The sequence below is a fragment of the Medicago sativa genome, chromosome 7 (assembly GCF_051527215.1).
Source record: "Medicago sativa cultivar Bolivia chromosome 7, Bolivia_mono, whole genome shotgun sequence".
Classification (NCBI taxonomy): Eukaryota; Viridiplantae; Streptophyta; class Magnoliopsida; order Fabales; family Fabaceae; genus Medicago; species Medicago sativa.
The window spans coordinates 58,312,143-58,327,295 of record NC_140755.1 but is presented as its reverse complement, the minus strand read 5'-3'; the positions used below and the strand labels follow the sequence as shown (position 1 = coordinate 58,327,295).

Sequence of the window (15,153 nt, the reverse complement as noted above, 5' to 3'; positions counted from 1 at the left end):
CAAGTTTCTTTTCAAAGAGTTCTATCCTAACATAGCCTATATTTCTGCAATGTATAGTAGGGGGGAGCAAAGAGAACCGGTTACATCTTCATTCAAGTGAAGTTAAAATTAGATAAACCAATGAATGATAGAAACAAGGGTTGAAGGTGAGAAAAAACACAAGAAGGAGAGTTGAATTGTATTAGCTTTTTCAAACTTTTTTTAAGGCAGAGAGAGAGAGCAATTATACCGGTTCCTCCCACAATCCAAGAGTACTTCAGTCCCCTTGCACTTCTAAGGGATCTTCACTATAATCACAATGATTACAAATGCTCAAACACACAAATAAGAGACTTCCAAATTCTCAAGCACACAAGCAAGAGACTTCCAAATGCTTAATCACAACTGAAAAAGACTTCTTACAATCTAACTTAATCAAATAAAGATTGTTTAGTTTTACACTTGATATACAATAAGAGGTATAAACAATTACAAAACAGAGTAAAATTCTTAGACTTTAGAATTTATAAGATATGAGCATGGTAAGAAGTTCTTAAGTGTTTATGCGCTTTTCAATTTGGTAGAATAATTGCACTTTCAAATTTTATAGTCTTAACAAATTTCTTCAAATCTTCATATCGTTATACAGGGAAGAAAATAAGAGACGTTGGAGAGGTGTCAATGGTAAAGGAATTCCATCCTCCTCTTGTTCTCTATAGGGTAGGCAGGGGTTAAACATTAGAGTTTCAAGGTAGAGGATCTTCATCATCCTCTTGTTCTCTCCAGGGTATTTTTTCTATTATTATTTAATGATGTTTGTTGCCATGTACAAGTAAACCACTTTGATTACGGTTCCACGATGAACCCTTCTTATTTGTTGGATTCAATTAATAAACATTTTTTATTCAGTTTATGATCTAAAGTCTTATTTAATTTGTATATATTTGTTACTATGCCTATTGAAATTTGCAGGCCATGTTTTCTCCAATGTGGGACTCTTATGTGATCCACCACCAAGAACCACTACCTCTTCCCCCACAATGTTGAACCAGATATGATTCCACCATTTCCCTTTCGAGGGGAGTAAACGCTATTGTAAAGAAACACATTGCAAAAAGAGCAACCACACAAGTTAGAATGATACCTCATCTTCATCCAGAATTTTAAGGCTGAAGTATATGAGTTTTTTCACTTATTTGTTGTCCAACCTTCACTCTTTTATCCAATGTTAGACTTTAACTTATAGTTGATACATCATAGTATTTTTCCCTCAAGTATGACGAAATTGTAACTCGTATTTTGCATAGGTGTGCATACTAATTATAAATAAAACTTTTTGCTTCCTTATTTTATTTCATTGCCATCATAATAGAGTAATAAATTGCAACTTCAAGGACCATAAAATTAAGATCAAAATACAATTATTTGGTGCATAAACTAAAACTAAATGATGACTTGTGGAATATTCTAACATAAGGTATATATTGCACAATTATTTTGCTAGCGCAAGAACTCATTAGTCTCACTACATTTTTATGATCTCTACACAAAATCCTTTACGACACCGAATAGTCTTTCTAATATTAGGACAATCTTTATCGGTAATACAAGGAGGAGGCGTATGGTAATAAACAGAATCATATACCGTCAGGACAAGAAGTATGGAAAGAATCAAAACATTAACACACATCATAGTTTTAGCCATGTTTTTACCTCTACGAATGTAAATAATATGATATGATTTAATCTCTTTATAGTGTAAAAATTTCAAGCTCTCATAAAAATAATTAATTAGTTTAAGAATTTATGAAGTTTTAAAAAGCATTCATAAAATTATAATCATTATTAAATGGCTCTAAAGTATTTTACTTTGTTGTGTTTGTCCTTTCACACTTAGAAAGGAAGTAATATCATAAACTTGATAATCATAATAATAGAAAATTATTTAACTAAATTATCGTTACTTTTTCTTTTAAAAATCATTATTTTGTTAACCTTTCGTGATATTAGAGGGTAAAACATTTTTTTTGGACAATTTTAAAGTTTATTAGAACCATATAGATTCAAGGGTTAATTATGTTTTTGGTCCCTACAAAATTGCGACCTTGTAAGTTTAGTCCTTACTTAATTTTAATAGCATTTTTAATCCCTACAAAAAATTTCTGCACTCAATATTAGTCCTTACTCAATCCAAATTTGTTTAATTTATGCTTAAACTCTTAAGTTTTTCAACATTTTTTTACAGGCGTGTTAAGAACGTTATTAAAAGGTCCTCTGAAAAAAATATCGCAAAAATTTGATTTCTACGTCCATATTTTTGTTACTTATATCTTAAACTTTTGTCGTTTTAAAAAATTCATATTTAATTTATTTCATGTTAAAAAATTATAGATTTTAGTAAATGAACCTTTCATAGTGTTCTAAACTTGGATAAATTGAATCGTTAAAAAATTTAAGAGTTTAAGGATAATTAAACAAAATTTATTTTAGCAGGGACTAAAATCATAAGTAAATTTTTTTTTTGTAGGGATTAAAAATGCTATTAAAATTAAGTAAGGACTAAACTTACAAGGTCGCAATTTTGTAGGGACCAAAAACATAATTAACCCTAGATTCAAAGAACAATATTCTCATATTGTTTTAAAGATAACAAGACTATTGATAAAGGAAAAATCTATCTACTAATTGTGTCTATGAGCATGCAGGATAGTACAAGGAAAGTGAAATAATAAAGTCATTCTCTAGTCTTAATGCAATAGTCAAACATAAAAAATAAAATAAAAAAATAAAAAATATGTACAACTATATTTGAGGTAATGACAGGTGATCATCCCAAAAAAAACAAGTTGATCAACATATTTAGCAATCATAAACATTTTAGGTCAACTTATTGTCAACAAATGCATCATCTATGCTAAACCCTCCAAGCCATCGTCTGGACTTAACAATCACTTGCGCGATTAGCTGCCAGCATAAGAACTTGAGAAGCAATAATTGAGAGTGAGACAAGTTGTTAGCCTCCATGGCTAGCATGTAGGTAGGGATCGTTGCAGGGGTGGCCTTGAGAGTAGGCGGTAGTCCAGAGCACAATTTTTTTAAAGGTCTTAAAATTTGCTTTGATTTGCTTAGTATTTAGTACTAAATAGATATATTTAGTACTACTATATATGTGGATATATTTCTTTTTAATTTACTTTGATTAATTCTATTGAAAATATTTTTTTAGATAACGTTGATTATAAATGAATATTTTGCAACAAAAAATACAAGAAAAAATATTAAAATAATTAAACGGACACAATTTATTGTTTCGTACAACACATTAAAAATCTTAGGGTCGGCCGTGGATCGTTGTTTTAAAGAACCAACTAGAATTTCAATTTCTCTAAGACAACCATACACCAGTGACAATGATGCTGGCATTATGAGAAGATAACCATTACTTGAGGTAGTCAGCATGGGTAGAGGTCAGAGGGAGCAAGATTACGATCGGAATAACTAATAATTTTCGAGCAAAACAAAACTATAATTTAAATATATTTTACTATATAGGTTTCTTCAAGCTTAACTTAAGATATTGAGTTTAGTTTTAAAAAAATAATCAACAGTCTTGAGTTCAGTTTTCATCTATGGTTCTATATGACTTAATAATGCAAGTACACACAAAGAAGAATCTCTTTTTTCTTTTAATAGATAAATTATTAATTGAATTTATTTATCTCAACAATTCTGATTTTTGGTCAAAAAAATTCTAAAACATACTATTAACTTATTAAATTTTGAATGAATAATTAAACTGTAATTACAATTATATATTATATTTTTAAGCAATAATAGAAGTATAAAAAAAAAAAAAAAACAACCTTTCAAAAAAAGAAGTATAAAAAAAAAAAAAATCTTTCTTTGTTTTTGTATTATAAATAAAGAGTCTATTGCATGTATATTTTTTTTTTTTAAGAAATCTAATGTATGTATATTTGAATTATAACTTTAAGGAATCAATTGATAGTCCTCTTCTATTTCAATTTCTGCCAAATATTTCACACCTTGCACTATCGGAATTGTAATTCCTTTTTTTAGATGAAAAACTTTCGCACATTCAATCTTTTTGCCAAAAGAAATTTGAATAATCACTTTTTGTAATAATTATGTAAGATTTTTAACTTAATTTCAAAAAAAAATCTTTATATTTTTTCACGTCTTTGGTTCTTTTGCTCCGTTTGCATATATATTTTCAAACTTCAAATCCAATATTTATATGCAAACGTGAGTGAAGAACTATAGATTTGAAGACTGAGAGCTCGCAGAAAAATAAAATCTTAGATTTAAAACTTAAAAATTCATATTTAAATGGACTAAAACGACCAAAATAACCGGAGAAAAGTTAAAGAACAAATTATGTTAAGATACCATTGGAGTATAATTTGCTAAAATATCATCATCCTCCCAACCTTCATCGCACACGATCTAGTGTTTGTGTGTTTATATTTTAAGTCTGGTATTTGAATGCTTTGAATGCATGATTAAACTACAACTATGATAGATGCAAAATATATCTTAATTTACATTGATATCGTATGGTTCGTGTTTTAAGACATTGATACCAAAATATATCTTATTGTCTAATATCAAAGTAAAATATTGTATTTAGTTTTCTTGAATCTTGGACGGTGAAATATAAATAGATGCAATACCATGGTAGATTGTCAAATACATATTGCTTTTTTACAGTATATATTGGTTTATGTTGTTATCGTGGTTAGTGTTTTATTATCAATATTATCATTTGAATATTTATCAACGTCCTATGGCCGTCAGGTAGCAGTTGATTTGGTCTGTTATAAAAAGTTTCAAGTTGGCTTTGATTAGTAATTTTCAGACAATGAGAGACACTTATCTATTGTATTTATTTTTTAAAAATCATGTATAAAAATAATGACATGCATATTTTACTTTACAAGTCAATACATCCCTAAAGTTTTTTAGAAACTTCCCATTCATTTATGTTGAATTATTCCTGCACTTTTGGACTAGCACAAATCCTAATTTGGAATATTTTTGTTGAGTGTTATAGGCACTCGCTTATTAACACTCACCATAAGAGTCGTTCTCTTATTAGGTGAAACTCGTGTGGATACCGTATTTTAGAAATGGATTCGTATGGGTTTCATTCAATAGCCAATTGGGGAGTAGGGAGAGCGGTAGAAAATGAGTGTTTTTAACATTTCTCTATTTTTGTTTTACAACACAAATCACAATGATAGTCAGTGTGTTACTAGATCCTCCAATTCCAATAAAAGTGAGAAGGTGGTTTTTTACTATGGAAGTAACATAGAGTTGAAGAGAAAAGATTTGGAATCTACCCACTAATACATCATGTAGAATCTAAAATTACAAGGAGTAGAATCTGCATTTTTATTTTTACAAAGATTATTTTCAAATCTCTTCTAAATTGCAGAGATTATTTAAGGTATTAACCCATAATTAGTTAGTACCATATTTTATAAATAGAATCTAGACCAATTGTTTATTCAACAACGCTCAAATGAGGTGATTTTAATCTCTTCAAACTTTATTAGATGGTTTTGAATCCAACCCTGAAAACACAAAAATATTAAATTTCTTTGAAAATATTTTTATTGCTTATTATGATTCTCCTAGACTCGAAAGATTAATGATTTTAATCTCTTCAAACTTTATTAGATGGTTTTGAATCCAACCCTGAAAACACAAAAATATTAAATTTCTTTGAAAATATTTTTATTGCTTATTATGATTCTCCTAGACTCGAAAGATTAATCTATGTAGTTGTGTGAAGAGTGTGTCTAGTTTACACCAAAATTAATCAATTTAATTATTTACTTTTTAAAATTGAATTTAACTAGAGTGCATTTTTACTTTAAAGTTACTTTACACATGCATCCGATATGAATCTTAAAATTAATGATATAAGGTGGGATGCTTATAAAAAAAAAATGAAATAAGACAGTAAAATAATGAATTCTCACAAGATGTCAACATAAAACTAATGTATTTAATCTCTTCAATTTTTTATGGACACATTACACTGTTAATTGGTATTATTTTGGTGGTTATGGACACATCCACCTACGTGGGATATAAATTATTGTTTTCCCACATGCCCTTCTTTACTATTATCAACTTAGAACATCTTGGACTTTTCTTTTTCTAGCATTGACCTCAAAAACATTTCTTGGATCCCTAAGTGTACTATCTGCCACGTGTTTCTGTCATGGTGACATTATTAATGGAACTAACACTTTGACATTCTTCAGGCCAGTTTGAATTCAACATATTCTGCCTCAGGATGAATGCAGGTTTACTCAGACGAGAAAGTAATGCAGCATCGTTGTTAAGCATAGAAATTACTGCAGCCATAGTAGGCCTATCCACAGCAATTTCTTGTACACACGAAAGTCCTATGTGTATGTACCTTAAAATGTTACTATGATGACTAGGATCATATATTTCTTGATCTATTAGAGATAAAATATTGTCTTCCCTCCATTGTATCCATACCTAAATGAGATAAAAGAAAAAATCAGGCATTTGAATGGTGTGTCAATAAAAATAGAAAAGGTCATAATTGAGCTAAAAATATGTTGTTGAGGCTTACATATCCTAAAAGGCTCAGATTATGCTCATGCTCGTAAAAACTTGAGTTTCTTTTCCCGGTAAGAATCTCTAGGATCAAAACACCAAAGCTAAAAACATCTGTTTTCTCAGAAAACAATCCTTGCATTGCATATTCAGGAGACATATAGCCACTGCGATGACAAGTAAAAGTTTATTCTTCAGTTATTACTGCTAAAGTAAAAGTTTTGGCAGGCACACTTACTATGTTCCGACAATTCTGGAAGTATTGACCTGACTGTCTCCCCCTCCAAAGATTCTAGCCATACCAAAGTCTGATATTTTAGGATTCAGCTCCTCATCTAACAAGACATTACTTGCCTTCAAATCTCTATGAATAATTCTTAGCCTGGAATCTCTGTGAAGATATAACAACCCTCGAGCTATTCCTTCTATAATGTTATACCGTGTCCTCCAATCTAGGAGTTTATTTTTTGATGGATCTAAAAAAATAAGGGTAGTGTTATATTATTTTGAACATATATTAAATTATGAAGTGAAGTCATCAAAATCAGTCAATAAGCATGTGTTGACTTATTCTTCAATATTTTATACAAAAAAGTGTTAAAAGGGGGTGCTTCGAAGAACTAACCAAAGATGAATGCATCTAAACTTTTGTTTGGCATGTACTCATACATCAGCATCTTTTCGTCACCTTCAATACAACAACCAAGAAGTTTGACAAGATTGCGGTGTTGAAGCTTACAAAGAACCACTACTTCATTCATGAATTCCTCCAACCCTTGTCCGGATGCTCTAGAAAGTCTTTTAACTGCTATTTCTTGGCCATCTTGCAGCTTTCCCTAGAAGAAAATATCATGTAACAACAGCTATAGACAATGGCTTTAAAATATTTATAATTGTTGCATTTAAGGTACCTTGTATACTATACCAAAACCACCCTGTCCAAGTTTATTAGACAAGTGGAAGTTGTTAGTGGCAGTTGCAAGCTTCTCAAAATCAAATATTAATAGCTCTTGCAGTTTAACTTGGGGCATTTCTCCAATTACGTTGTCGCTAGAATAAACATTTGGTGATCCACCTGTATTAAATTGTTGGAAAGCTTTGTTGTTCTTTTTCCTTGCTGATTTAGTGAAGAGCCACAGTTTAGCTGCAGCGAAAACACATAGTTTAAGCTTAGTTCCTCATCAATAGAAAGAAAGAAAATTTTACGTCCCAAGCTGAATACACAAAACTGGTATATTACCTGGGTGGTTTCCCGTCCTTCTCCACATGATATATGCACAAATAACAATTATGATAGTGCCAATTATCACGGTACTTAAAATGATGATTGTCTTGTTTCTCCTTTTATATGTATCTATTGAAATTTTAAAATATATGAAATTTAATCCAGTCATAAATAATTAGAGATAAAATCAAGTTAATGAACTAAGACTCAAATTCTTTAACAAACAACACCTAGAGCATACCAGGTTCTTCATGGGCTATACGAACATATAGATCAAGTCCTCCCATTTCAAGCTGTTGTATGTCAAGTAAATTTCCAGTCCACAGCATACAGCCAATCCCATCATCATGAGAATATGCAAGGCAAGAGCAATTCTCCAAGCATAGGCTTCTGCATATGTCAGGTGTAAGGATTAAACCTTCAGCAAAATCTGGAACTTTAATCGTCTGTAGTTTCAAAATCCCATCTTCCTTTGTACTTGTGGTTTTATTGTTGACCCGTTCGCACTGCAAAGGTGTCTTCCTAACACACCCACCTGTCCAGTTGTTTCTATTCCATTCATCTATGCTCCTAGGTTCAAATCCTTTCAAACAGCTGCATATTGGTGAGGTCAATGAACTACAGATTGCAAATGCCCCACATATACCATAAACATCACACTCTGAATCTCGGCTTGTCCATGTAACATGAACTTCTTTCTTCTCATCATCCCACCGTTTTTCTACTAATACTCCTTGTGAATTCAACTGATAGATCACTAATCCCACATCATTTCGTATTGTGTAATATATACTAGTACTCCCTTCTCCATCATCTCCAACTTGAAAATCAAAAAAATATGCCATTGCCATTGCCTGTATCCCAGTGAAGACACCACCATTCCAGGGACCACTGCGCCAAGATGGTCGAGTTTCATTCCAAATGAAAACTTCATGTATATGTTGGCGTTCAATAGTACTAGAAGAGAATTTGCCAATGGATGGGTCAGAAGAGCTTTTCCATGATTTCATTTTTACACTCTTACCTGTTCTTTTGTTGATTGAAAGTTTCATGCCAGGCAGTAATGTATCTGTAGGTTGCTGAATACTCTGCCATAAAATGTTTCCAGTTGTGCTCTCCAAAAGGACAAGGTTACCAAAGTCGGAAAACTGAGAACTTGAATTTGTTGCTATGTTGGAAACATTTGATGACCAAATGACTTGTTTCTGTCCATTTAGTACTACAAGATTTCCATCTTCAGATATTGTGACAATCCCATTAGTATCATTCAATGGTTGGTTTCTGTTTGCCACCCATATGATTGTAGACTGAGACTTCCACCAAATCCCTACATAGCGATTTGTAGCATTTTTAGGGCTAAAGAATCCAAAGGTGAAGTTACCATCTTTTGAGGTTAGAGCTTCAGGGTCTTTGATAAATTGAGATGATGTGATGGTGTTTATACCAATACTAACATTTAGAAAACAGAAAAACAAAATGAACAACACAGAGAACAAATATGCACAGTTGCTGAAATTCATTAGGGAGATAAATAGTATATGATCAACCGTCTCACAAACCACATATAATGGTTCTGAAGATTGCTACCATTTCGAATAACAAATGTTGTTTTATTTAATTATGTCGGATGCACACTAAGAGATTGTAGAGATATTTCACCATTTAATAAGGTTATCAGTTACTAGTTGTTACTTTTAACTTTTTTATTACATTAAGTCAACTTGTATCCTCTCACATCTATGAGAACCATTCCTGTATTCATATTTTCCTTAGGCAAGTGCCTCACATAATAGTTAAAAATAATACCAGTTGTCTAATGCTTTCAAAAACTATAACTTTGAATCATTCATTTTTACATCAAAATCAACCTCATCTAGTTAAATATAAAATGGTTAATCTATTTAATCATAAAACAATCAACAACTTTATAAACAATACAAGTAAAAATGAATAGGTAAATTGATCCTTGAAATTGTGAGTATCGGTCAAAACTCAAAAATAGTCCATGAATTTTGCAAATGTGTCTCTTAAACTGTGTCTTGCCAGTCAAAACAGTTCATCCCTTTATCATATGTCATCATAGGTTATGATGTAGCACAATAAATAAACATGTGGCCTTCCACATGGATCCAAAATCAATGCTACATCACAAGGGACTAAATTGTTTACAAAATTTATGCGGTAAAAATCATTTTATGTGTTCGTGACAAACCTGGAGTTCGCGTGAAATGGAAGAATTTAACGTGATGTGGGATCCATTCAAACTCAAGAACATATTTGAAGGAGGTTAACGGAGGGACCATTGTGAGTAACACAGTACAGTTTCAGGAACATATTTGCCGATTTGTAAAACTCAAGAAACAATTTGATTGATGCTCACAATGTCGAGGACCAATTAACCTATTCATTCAAACAAAAATGGTATCATTTTCATGAAACCAAGGTCACCAATTAACCTATTTGCAAACTCACTTGTTTAATAGAATAAGCTGTAAACAGAATATTGCAAAACAACTGATAAATGATAAATGATTAAAAACAACTGAAAGCATCGACATTGATTCAGTTTGATATGTAGTTTTAGTATTATTTTGCATAAACAGGCATGTTATGAACTGCTTATGTATTATTACATCAATAGTAATAACCATAGTTACTTCAATTATACTTTTTTTTTTTAAGACTTCTATTATACTTGTCACTTTTTCTATTCCCTACAATATGAAAAAGCAAAAAGTTGAACAAAAGACATCCATAATTCATCGGAGAGGATGGATGGTGACTGAAACCTTTAAATGTCACATATCTCTCTCATACTCAGGTTTCACCACATCTTTCTTTTGTTTTTCTCACCTTCATGTTATTGTCTCCTTAGAAATTAAGGATACAATAGTCTGATCCTATAGAAGAGATCATGTTCAAAATTGCTAAATGGTTGAGTCACTCACACATGCTCAAAATGTTATTATGCATTTATAGAATAGACACTAAGAGGAGTGGTAGCAAAACTCTATAAAATTAATTGTATTAGATTCTGGTATGTGGCAAAAGGATGTCACTTGTTTTTGTTTGTAGAATTGATTCGGTTAGATTGTTCTTCATCATCTAGTGCATACGGGAACAACCAACAAATGATACAAATGAAAATCAGTGTAAAATGAAAAAGAAAAGGCACAGGATGACTAGTAAATGAACGGAAGGAAGTAAACATGGTAGGAAAAGGCTACATAATCATTTAGCTAGTGTTTATTTTCTAAGAGGGATTGTTGATTGACATGGCTAAAGTTCGAATTCAAAGTTAGTGGATCCACTGCAAGAGAAATATGAGGAGCAAAAGAGAGTGAAAATTGAGTTGTAAGTACAAAAAATATTATAAAAGATACTACTAATCTCTAATATTACAACAAATCAGTAATAACAATAAGCCTAAACTAACTCATTTGGGGTTGGCCTAGTGGTTGGCTTGGGATCTTGGAGTGTGCTCCTCTCAAGGTCTCAGGTTCGATTCCCTCTAGTGCCAATTTTGGTGGGCAAGTCCATACAGAGCTTTGCTCTGGCTTAGAACGGGGCCCCCGCAAGTGGGCGGTGGGATTGGCCCTTCGGAATAGTCGGTCCTTCGATCAAATACGGAGTTTTCAAAAAAAAAAACAATAAGCGTAAACTTAAACTTAATATAATATAGTATCTTTCTTCAGATTTCTCACTCTTTTTTTCGCAAAGCATGCATCCTTTTTTCCATTTTCCCAATTTTCTTTGGTTTTGATCCATCCTGTTCAATTGAAGAATTTGTTTCGTTTATCTGTCATCAGATTTCTAAGAGGTGGTTAACAAACAGAAACCCCCCTCCATCTCCTCTTTACCGTATTGTCCTTGTCATTCTGTCATGAAGGTGTAATTCATAGGACCAACAAGTGATCAATACAGTAAGCATGCAAAAGGTCAAAACCTCATAGAAGGTGACAAAAGATATTGATAACTCACTTGACCAGTCACAAATGCTATAAATAATAAACGACAGACACTCCGCGCCTCTGTCCCTAACAACTATCAAATAGTCAACAAGTTGGTTCTAATATGATGACTTAAAAGGGAGTATACGCAAATACTTGCTGCAAAAATATAGAAAAACTTAGTATTATAAACCCAAATGTGCTGCAAATATATAGAAATGCATAGAATTCTATACATAAATATGGTACAAATTTACTTAAAAGGGATTATTGTTGCAGGCACATGAACAGAATTCTAGTGCCCATGTCAGATTCAATTTACTCTCTTTTACATCCCCTTTGAAGCAGTAACATAAGTACAAGTATAACTAAGATAAAATAAATGACGTTACTTGTTTTGTGCCAATTTAATTTAGAAGCCATAAGATAGGCTCAGCAAGCCAAATCTTAATCACCCTGTTTTCCTGCAACTGATACTTCTTCTTAAGTTCAATCACGATTAAGAAATTCTGTCTCAACACTGAAAAATTAGAATTATGCAGCAAAAGAGATTCTGCGGGGACAACAATATTTCAAGATCTTTCTAGCTCACTTCTTTCCAGGCCTATTTAAGTTGACTATGAATCTGAAATGGGGCCTTAGGTACTCACTATGCAGCAATGTAAACGAGCACACCAAGTCCATCTTCCCCATATGCTGGCTATAAAATCATTTGTTAAGGCAGCCGTTCCATCGAAATTAGTCTATAAAACAGTTTGGATCATTCAAAGTTTCACTCTCAAGATAAATAAATAAATGCAATTCAAAGCAGAAAGGTATACTAACATCCAAATCTGCAGATAAGAGGGTGACAACTTTCATAATTGATTAATGGAACTCTCAATGAGGTAATATAATATAATATAGTGAAACTGAAATGGAAGATATACGAGAAGTATAAAGTTTTTGGTAAACACAGTAAACAAAAACAATAAAAAAAGTGTCTTTTCCACTAGCAAAGGCAAGTACATAAAATGAAATGATGATATTAAATTGAAATATAAATACAATATAACAATGTTTATATAGCAAAACATTTTACCTAGTTTCAGTCTTACAATAGACCTCTTGTAATCATTTCACGAAGAAGTTTCTCCGCCTTATCATTTTCATCTTGATCAAACAGAGAACAGATGATTATTTCATAAGTTACGGCGTTTGGAATGCAACTGTTGTCTTTCATTTTTGACAACAAAGCCAATGCTTCATCAAACAAGCCCTTGTTACAAAACCCATGGATCATAACTGTATATGTGTGGACAGTTATATTATAGCCTTTGACCAAAAGATCCTCAAAAATATCTCGTGCATCCTCTAGTCTTCCATTTTTGCATAGTCCATCAACAAGTGTTGTGTATGTACAAATATCTGGCTGAATTCCTTCGTCTTTCAATTTTGTTAATAACGCAATTGCCTTGTCAACCTGATGGTTTTTGCATAAAGCATCCAATATAGAATTGTAAGTAAATATATCAGGTGGGACACCTCGATCATGCATCTCATCGACTAGCTTCAAAGCATAAGAGATTTTCCCCGATTTACACAAACCATCAATAAGGGAACTGTAAGTTACCACATTAGGAATAATTTGTTTGGGATGCATTTCTTTGAAGAGTTTCATGGCTTCATCCGTCATTTTAATCTTACAAAACCCATTAATCAAGATATTGTAACTCTGAATATCAGGATTCATTCCCCCCTGAGCCATAGTGTTGACTATACTCTTAGCCTTATTCACTTCTTCAATTAGGCAATATCCATCCATTAAAGAGTTATAAGTAACAACGTCAGGTTCAATGCCTTGTTTCATCATCATAGCTAACACATTTTTAGCCTCTTTTACTTTTCCTTCCTTACAAAATCCATCAACCAGTATATTAAAAGTATACACATTTGGGTTGATGTTTTCCAATATCATTTTACCAACAATGCAAAAGCCGCTAATTAAACCACTGTAAGTAACAACATCGGGAGAAATTCTCTTAGCGACCATTTCAGAATATAACTCAAAAGCATGATTAACATGTTTATCTTTACACATACCATCAATAATCGCAGTATACATTACGACATTAGACTGAACCAATTTCCCATCAACACGTCTCAGCAATTGCAGAGCTGCTCTTGTTTCACCAACTTTACACAAGCCATTAATCAAGGTACCGTAACTAAATTGGTCCAATTGAAATCCAAGCGCTACCACCTTATCATGAAAGTTCAATGCTTGATGGAGGTCACCTTTGAGACATAGACCCTTGATGAGTGTAGTGAAGGTTATGGTATTGGGATGATAACCCATTTTGAGAATCTTTGCGAAAACAGAAAAAGCAAAAGGGATAAGACCCAATTGGCAGAAAGAATTGATGAGAATGTTGCAATTGAGAAAGTCAAGTTTAATTCCCTTAAATTCCATTTTTTGAGAAAGGGAAACAACGTTGTGGTAATGTTTGGATTTGACAAGGAACCTAGAATCTTACCGTATTCGATTGCGGGTGGAGTGGGATTCTGACGGAGCAAGCGATTGAACAAAGAAACAGCATCATCAACAACATCATTGTTATTATGGAATGTGGTTGAAGTTGAAAAAGAAGGAATGAAATTGAAATGGGTTTTTTTTCAGAAATTGAAAAGGAACAGGAACAACATAGTACCTCGGCAACATCGATGAAGACGAAGAACGAAACATTGTTGTGTCCCAGAGTGAAGTTGTTGAATTTGAAATGAGATTTGTAGTTAGCTTTTGGCAAATGAACTGTTGAATGTGTAGCTCCCTCTTTTTTATTTATTCGAACCTCCTTCCTTGCATTGCTCATTATCTTTTTCAATTGAGGTTAAACTCCGACGGCTTATCAAGGTCGGAGTTATAGTAGACTGCAATATTTATAAAAAAAAAATAGTGTTTTTCCCTCTTAAAGCGTGTATTGAATTGGGATTTTAAAAGATTATTTTGGCAAACAAAATCTTGTAGATATTAAAAGACTTTATGTGATTGTATTGATTTTATAGGATTTTAAACGACTTTTTTAAAATGACTTTTACAATCAGGATTTTGAACACATGACAAGAGTGAATGAAAAAAATTATGAACTAAAAATATGGAATTGACTAATAATAATTACAATAATAACAAGTTACTCAAAATAAATAAAAAATATTAATATTACTAATAAATAATAATAATAATAATAATAATAATAATAACAACAACAACAACAACAACAAGGCTTAATTGCACTTTTCCCCCCTATATTTTGCCAACTAGTATAGTGACCCGTGCCAAGCACGGGAAATAAAAAACTTTTAGGATCAAATGTATAGATTTTATATTATGTTATAGTA

The 15,153-nt window shown here is 32.0% G+C and overlaps 2 protein-coding genes and 1 long non-coding RNA gene across 7 annotated transcripts; 1 reads left to right on the top strand and 2 right to left on the bottom strand.

Annotated features, from left to right (window-relative positions):
* Positions 1-628: 628 nt before the first annotated feature.
* LOC146907146 (uncharacterized) lies at positions 629-1,170 on the top strand. The gene is made up of 2 exons (XR_015019361.1): positions 629-766; positions 952-1,170. It is a non-coding gene; the product is annotated as an uncharacterized LOC146907146 (long non-coding RNA).
* Positions 1,171-5,993: 4,823 nt separating this feature from the next.
* LOC146907145 (G-type lectin S-receptor-like serine/threonine-protein kinase At1g11300) lies at positions 5,994-10,063 on the bottom strand. The gene is made up of 7 exons (XM_085727077.1): positions 8,067-10,063; positions 7,841-7,954; positions 7,512-7,744; positions 7,226-7,436; positions 6,839-7,076; positions 6,617-6,767; positions 5,994-6,519 (listed from the first exon to the last, which is right to left on the bottom strand). The coding sequence occupies exons 1-7, from the start codon at positions 9,343-9,345 to the stop codon at positions 6,211-6,213; spliced, it is 2,535 nt and encodes an 844-aa protein (XP_085583203.1). The 5' UTR covers positions 9,346-10,063; the 3' UTR covers positions 5,994-6,210.
* A 28-nt stretch (positions 10,064-10,091) lies between these two features.
* LOC146907144 (uncharacterized) lies at positions 10,092-14,619 on the bottom strand. 5 transcript variants are annotated; one of them, XM_085727097.1, is made up of 3 exons: positions 14,466-14,619; positions 14,292-14,319; positions 12,702-14,122 (listed from the first exon to the last, which is right to left on the bottom strand). In XM_085727097.1, the coding sequence occupies exons 1-3, from the start codon at positions 14,498-14,500 to the stop codon at positions 12,869-12,871; spliced, it is 1,317 nt and encodes a 438-aa protein (XP_085583223.1). In that variant the 5' UTR covers positions 14,501-14,619; the 3' UTR covers positions 12,702-12,868. The 5 variants fall into 5 exon arrangements, with proteins under 5 accessions (XP_085583219.1, XP_085583220.1, XP_085583223.1 ...); XM_085727093.1 differs by lacking the exons at positions 14,292-14,319; positions 14,466-14,619 and adding an exon at positions 10,092-10,225 and having other exon boundaries at positions 12,857-14,283; XM_085727094.1 differs by lacking the exons at positions 14,292-14,319; positions 14,466-14,619 and adding an exon at positions 12,438-12,518 and having other exon boundaries at positions 12,857-14,283.
* Positions 14,620-15,153: the final 534 nt, after the last annotated feature.